General features: G+C 28.2%; 1 protein-coding gene across 1 annotated transcript; it reads right to left on the bottom strand.

Moving 5' to 3' along the window:
* Positions 1-1,123: 1,123 nt before the first annotated feature.
* LOC145848404 (THO complex subunit 4-like) lies at positions 1,124-7,254 on the bottom strand. The gene is given in 6 exon segments (XM_082953894.1): positions 1,124-1,330; positions 2,459-2,591; positions 3,105-3,131; positions 3,133-3,298; positions 6,542-6,653; positions 7,077-7,254. Coding segments are annotated over 6 exon segments (744 nt in total). The 5' UTR covers positions 7,234-7,254; the 3' UTR covers positions 1,124-1,181.
* Positions 7,255-7,711: the final 457 nt, after the last annotated feature.

Here is a 7,711-nt window from a genome sequence, read left to right as displayed (position 1 = left end):
ATGATCCAAGGCAACTTAGATGTACTGAGAAAAAACTAAGAATTTTCCACTTGAAGGAACTGCTATCCAATACGATTATTAAAACCTAGTGATTATTTATTCGCGTGATAATTTTTATAAACCTCAGAAAATGCAATTAAGTATCCCTACAGATACCCTCTGGTTAGCAGTATATATCTTTTGACAGCAAATCTTGTTTGTGCGGAGGTGTACGGCGAGATATACTCAGTTTTGCATGAAGACAATTTTTAAGCCCAGTTTCCTAATCTCATAATCTTTAGAGTATCTAGTATTTTTGCCGCTTCACTATCCACCGCACCTGATTAACCAAACCCATATTAGCAGGAAGAATTACTTGTAATTTTCCTTAGTGATTAAAGTATACCTATGTGTAAAAACTTGCTTCTATTAAGACTCTACTTTCCTAGCAATAGAATTAATTTATACTTAGTTACGCACTCCTGAGAGATAATTTTGACATATATGTACACTTTAGCTCGTTAAGTGTCGTAAAAATTAAATTGACTACCTTAAATGTTTGATTTTGAAAACAATATAAATATTTATGAGTCACATTGTGATTTTCTTTTACTTATTTTCAATGAAAGTTTTATGGGTTTACACAAGTAGCAACACAGAAAGCAAAATAAAAGGGGTTTGTAGAAAAACAAATTTCCTTGTATACAGTTATCACCCATACTTAAACATTCCAGTAGTATTAACATAACTGCATTTTTTCATATTAAATTCAATAACATTAGAGGTAGTTTAAATTGCTGTGTTCCCGCTAGGAAATTATTACGCGTCATTTCAAATGTTTTGATTTTTGCAGATTCGTAACTTTTTTGAGCTAGCTACGTCCCTGGTCCGTACTGTTTCATCTAAAAACTTTTTTACAGTTTCGGCATATTAGTTATCTTAATAGTAAAGAAGTAAGGATTTAACACTAAAATAAAAAAGCTTTGAATGTATATTTTCTATAATAAATTCTATAAGTTTGTTGCTTTAAATATTAAATAACAAAAACAACAATTTTACAGATCTATCTTTTATTTTTAAATTAGTCTAAAAAGCCTTCACATACTCAGAAAGAACTCAGAAAAGGCTGCTACATTCCAAACAAGGGGGCATTATCACACAATAAAAACGAAGAAGCAAAAAACGCAATTTTTTTTAATTTTTTATTCATCCTTGGCCTGGTTGACGTAATCGTCCAATTGCTTGTCCAGGTCCTCGGCGGAAATTTCCTCCTTCTTGTTTCGGTAATTTCCCCTGCCCTGGCCTCCGCCTCGGTTGCCTCCGCGACGATCACCACCACCTCGGTTGCGATCTGTTAAGGGAGGAAAGTGATTAATATTCAGTAATTTATATATATATATACATTTAGATGAAATATATACATTTTTATACATATATTTTAGATGAGTCATTTATATAGTGATTTATATATTTGCATTAAGATCAGTTTTATGCTTGATACATGCCTACAATCGCGTAGAGGTGGAGGAAAGCTAAAATAAAAAATATAATAAAATTATAATAAGTATATGGAATTAAATTATTAGTTAATTGAAATCATTTATCAAGCAATCAATTGAAAGTAGTTGATTGTGCTTAGGGCAGGCACTTTTACAAGGATAACTTGAACCTATTACTTCAGGGTGAATAACAATTATTTCTCGTGAAAAATTTATAACCTCGACCCCAGCTTTCCTTTAAAACTTCCTTTATCCTTAAACATTTAAATATGCAACCAAACAACTTTTATCTATTTAAATCCAATATACTAAATACCGAACGAAAAACTGACGTTAAAACATAAGCGCAGACTATACTTTTTGATGTTAAAGTTGGAAGCTTAACCAAAATTTGACATTAGTATTTAATATGTATTACCCTTTTTGAGACTGAACAAAAATGTTACATCATGAGCAAACTGCATTTATTGATAAAAAAAGTTGAATAAAACAATGATGTATTTAATAAACTTTATCAGTCATTATATGTAAGAGTAACCAACTAATTTGATTATTTAATTAATTTTTCTTCAAACTAGTTACTTTTGTCTAAAACAAAAACAGCTAGAGTTGATTAACATATTAAAATTCAGATTTAGATTTAAACATGTGTTAAAGAGAACTGAATTTAACTTGATTGAACACAACAATACAGTTCATATTTAAATCAAATCAAACAGCGACCATAACTGGTAAGAACATTGCAAATATAAAAAAATAAACATGTCTACATTTAGGAAAAATAATTGCACTTACAATAACCAAAACAAATTAATGATTATTGGAATTCATAACATATAAACACAATTAAATCTAAATTTTAACATAAAAATACAGAACAATTTTACACAAATCAATAAAACAGGGTGGCCATTCTTAGAACAAAAAACAGCAAAAAATCTTTATGTATATAACTAAATAAATATTAATTAACAACTTACTGTTTCCCCTGTTGTTGGGTTTGCCGAGCCTGGAGCCGAGTCCGCCCTGGTTGCCTGCGGACTGGTTTCCGTCGGCGAACGATATCTGCATGGCTCTGCCGTCCAAAGGCACTCCATTGTACTGCTTCAACGCCTGCAAAATATTTATACTGGTTTAATTTTTTGTAGGGAATTAAAGTAAAAAGTTACCTTTTTTGGTTTTTAAATAGCATGGAGAAATATAGTTTGTAACTATTAAAGGCTTAAAAAACATAGTTTGATCAACTTATTTTTTTTAAATGGTAAATTTATTAGTGATATTGACAGAAAATTGCAGGATTAGAACTGTTGTTGAATTACTAAGGTGAAAGTTGTCAATTTTGTTCTCTTAATATGAATCAAAACAAAAAATGTAAGACACAGTATATCAATAGATTAGAAGTGGTTGCAACTTAGTTATGAAAATAGTTTAAGTTTATAGACTTTTCATAGATTACAAACATTCTATGAAACACTTGTTAAAATTTTGAAAGCTAATACTAACTATGGAAACTAGTAATACTTATTTATAAAGTCCAACACTAACAACGCTCAACACTACTTTGAACATTGAAAATTTTTCAACGAAAAATGAATAAATAAAAACAAATAAACTGATTCAACTCACCTTAGCAGCGTCACCCCTCCTTTCAAAGGATGACGTCGGCTGTACCCAATGACCTTCCTGTCCTGTCGTAGTGAACGGCCGACTTCTTCAGCTGGCCGAACTCGCCGAAAAGCTCCCGGATGTCGTTGTCGTTCACGCCAAAGTCCAGGTTTCTCACCGTCAGCTTCCCGCTGCTACCACCCCCGTTGCTGAACCTGATAATATATAAAACTATGTTCAAGTTTCTATTTTAATATATTTTATTTTCGAATAATTTTTTGTCTTAACCTGGCTATTTGAATATTTAGATTAATACATAAAATTATATTTCAGTTTTCATTTTAATAAATTTTATTTTAGTATGTTTTTTGTCTAAACCTGGCCATTTGAATAATCAGATAAATACATAAAATTATATTTAAGTTTTTATTTTAATAAATTTTATTTTATTATATCTTTAATAAAATTGGAATATGTATTACTGAAAACTATTATCATATAAAAATCCATGCATAGATACTTATTTTTTATAGTTGTTGAACAAGCTCTGCTAATATAACAATTATTAAAATCATAAATTTTATATCATTGTTAGATATTGTCATCAAGAAAATTAATTTTTAATTAAACATCATTTAAACTTAATATGCACAGATGTTATATACTGCATTTTGAACGATTGAAAATTAAAGTACTTGTATGTGTCAGGTATATTTACTGACAAGAAAAAGTTAAAATTAAATTATTTGATAATTAACTTATTAGAAAAAATTTAGCTAATAAACTATCTAATACCTTATTTATTATATATATCTAATAATCAACTTCAGTAGAAACGCTTTTTATACCTTAAGCTTTTTTTTATTCATCTTAATATTGCATTTATTATTTTGATATAAGGCAAAATACTGGCTAATACTTGGGCAATACATAGCAAGTGGGCAATTGAAATAATACTTAATATGAGTGGGCGTCTTAATGTGATACTGCTTCGTTTTAAACACATCTGCTGATACTATTTGACTTTTCTTATCATACTAGTTATATATTAACCGAATAAAATTGAATTTATTTGACAATATTCTTTACAATTTAAATTTCTTATTTTCGACTATATGAAAATTTTAAAATAATATAAAACACATGTTATCAAGTAAAATTATTTTTCAAGATGATTTTAAAGACATTAGCTTTTTCAATAAGTTTTTTAAATATGATGGTTGCAAAGCTTCAAAGCAAAAAAATGCTTCAAGCTGTATTTTAAATTGGGTTTTTGCTATGAATTTTTTCATTATATTTTAAAGCCAGTTATGTTTTGCGGAAGAACACTTAACATCAGTTGGTTGTACTTTGAGTGTTCAAGTAGAAAAAAAATTAACATTTTATAACTCAAGTTATAATTATGTAGCACATATTTGGCAATATGAACATTAAAAAAACTTGATCATATTCAAAAATTATTTCGGTCTAATTTTAATTAAGCTTAATTAATCAGAGTCATTAAAAACATTGAAATATTTCAGTTTTATTCATTTTCTAATTTTAAACTGAATACAAAGCAATCACTATTAGAAATGCTTGTGATAAAAAAGGGAATCTGCTTTATATATTCAACAAATTGACAATGTTGATAATGACAGAGTGTTTAAACTATATATAACTGATAACTATTGAAAAGTTATGTATAGATAATTAAAATCAGTAGTGCTGCTACAATAATTCAAAATTGCAGGAAGCAAGTATATGTATGACTTAAAAATGTACTTCATATTTCTATTTTTTAATTTTTTAACTCATAACTTGAATAATAATTTTTTCTAGACAATATCTATAAATTTAAAACTTCATAACTTATTTTCTAGTCTTACTGTAAAAAGTGAAAGTAAAATAATGAAAACCTTTTTAAAAAACATACAAACATTTATTTTGTTGTTAAAATGGCTTGATTTCATAACTGCCAGTGTTTATTCAAATATCAAATTCAAACTTTAACACAAATTAGTTTTAAAAGGTGTTTTAATATTTATTTGTACACTAAATTGCTCTGTTAGAAATTTTTAATCTTATTGTTACAGTGTTGTATTTGTTTATAAGTGTCAGAATTTTTTCAATAAATAATAGCATGCCTATGGACATATTTCTAGATTTAGTTAATTTAACATTTTATTTTTTTTATACCAGGGAAATCATGTAATTTAGTCTTGGTATTGTAAGTGCAGTAAAGTCTAACTATAACACATATTATATAAAATACTTAGTAAGTTTGAAACTGAGAAAAACATAACGGAACAAATAAAAATGAAGTATAAAACAACTATATTTAAGTTACTTGATGTAGTTCTGCACCTCCTATTAATCCATAACAGTTTCAACTGCAATACTATAGCTAAGTATGAAGTTTATAATTTAAACTTTTTATTTTTTCTGAAATAAATCTAAATTTTGTATTATGTATGGATGCACAATAATTTAAAATCTAATGGTTCTAGAGTTTTTATCTCTTTTGGTCTTTTTTTAGTCTATTGTAATAAATCTTTAGGTAAATTTAGTATTTTTAAGGTAGGGCCCTTTAAAAATTAATAGAACAATTTGAACTGTGAACTACAAATTTGAATTATCATGCAACACACATAGAGATATATGACACACTTTTTATATACTAGCATGTATTCTTATAAGATAAAAGAAGTTGCTAAATAAATATTAAAAAAAAATTTTTTAGTAATTAGACTCAATAAAACAGTTCTAAAACAGCTGTTATGGTATAAAACTATATACTATATTTTATACTACGTTAAATATTACATTATGGTATACTAAAATTGTTTCAAACAAAATATTTCCGGAATTTATTAGTAGAGCACTTTTTGTATGGTCTTGTATGGATTTAATTCAAGTATGTTTGTACCTAAAAAAGTAGAAAATTAAAAGAAAATTACAAAAGTAAAGAGAAATAGTAGAGTGAAAATGAAAATAGGATTGTATCATCAAGATTTTTGTAGAATATTTTGGAAAGTAAGATTTGGTTCATCTAAGATTGTTGGTAGAAACTGAAGTCATCAGACGACTGGAGAAGACTACTGAAGAAGACTTAAAGATTTTTGTAGATTTGAAGAAGTTGTTAGAAAAACTATAGTCAGCTTTTCATAATTTAATTAATACATATTAGTCAACTTGAACAGGGTGACTTTTAAAATTGTAAGTGTAATAAGTTTAAAGTTTAGTCATATTGTCATTGATAAGCACTTTGCTTAAAATTATAAATTTACTTATCAGATCATATGGCCTGATAAGGTTTAGTAATAAGCAGGTATAACAATTCAGTACTAATCTAGTTCAGTTTTGTGATAATAAATGCAATACTATGATGTTGATCAGAACATACATGTCTGAAAAAAGCCTCAAAATTTCTAGTAACAAAACAGTGAAGTGGTTTCAGTTCACTTTTTTCAATTTACCTTCCGTTGTTTGCATTTCCGTTTCCTCCCTTGTACATGTCATGGTCCCATTTTCCGCTGGGAGCATTGTTTGATCTTCCATTACCAAATGACCTTCTGCCACCGCGGCCACCTACAAATTTCAATCGTTTGTTGTTTCGTTTGTCCATCATTGTTGAACATCATGCAAAACTTTTGAGGAATCATTCAGTTTTTACCAGGTATAAATTCTTGAATGATAACAGCCCCATAAAAATATTTTTGTTAAGAAAAAAATATGCTCCCTATATGAGCAAATTAATTCAAAATTTATAAACTATGTTGTTTTTATGATCTTTTCTAAATCTCAATTTATGGGACCCATTTTGATGTAACCTAATGTAAAAAATTTGAGCCATAAAAAAGTTTTGATCTCAACATTTGAAATGTTATGGAAACCCTTTTGGCTCCCACTGTAAAAACTATAGCCCAAAAAGAAAGCCACTAATGCAGAGACGTTTTTGAGAAAGCATCCATATCTTTTTCAACCTGCAGATGTATAAAAAGCTTGGCCTACCTCTGTTGTTGTTCCTCCTCTGGCCAACACCTCCGCCGGTGCTGTTTCTCTTGTTACCACCTCCGCGGCCACCCCTTCTGTTTCCACCTCCCCTGTTGGTCTTCTTGTTGATTTTGATCAGGTCGTCCAAAGAGAGATCCATTTTATCTTGTGACATGATTTTAGTTTTTGTATTTAATTTGCTGTAGTTTTAATTATTTTTTTTAACTGTACTACTAATTGGCTTGGTATTCAAAATAAGTATAAAAACACTTCAAAAACAATTTTTGACATTAAGGGCATAGGGGGGTAAACACCCTTTTCTGGTTTTTGATCTATATAGTTTTTACTAAGCTACAAAATGCTTTTTACAGATTTAAAAAATTCAAAATAATTTTTGAGATATAGCCGGTCAAAGTTGGAGGCAACAATAGGACCCTTATGGGAGGCGCAAATTAAAACAGCAAAAATAGACTATTTCACTAAAAATCTATCTTCTCTTACGTTTTTTGAGATAACTACCTCAAATTTTTAGGAAATGTTCCTTGATATATTCAGAAAATTCTGTCCAAAAAAGATTTTTTTTTAATTACAAAATAAAAATTTTACATAAAAAATAAACAAAAAACATTTTTTTTGGTTTTTTTGTTAAAAAA

The sequence above is a fragment of the Thalia democratica genome, unplaced genomic scaffold (genome assembly GCF_965202585.1).
Source record: "Thalia democratica unplaced genomic scaffold, ktThaDemo2.hap1.1 HAP1_SCAFFOLD_1395, whole genome shotgun sequence".
Taxonomy (NCBI): domain Eukaryota; kingdom Metazoa; phylum Chordata; class Thaliacea; order Salpida; family Salpidae; genus Thalia; species Thalia democratica.
The sequence above is the reverse complement of the archived record's forward strand: the minus strand, read 5'-3'. Positions and strand labels throughout refer to the sequence as shown.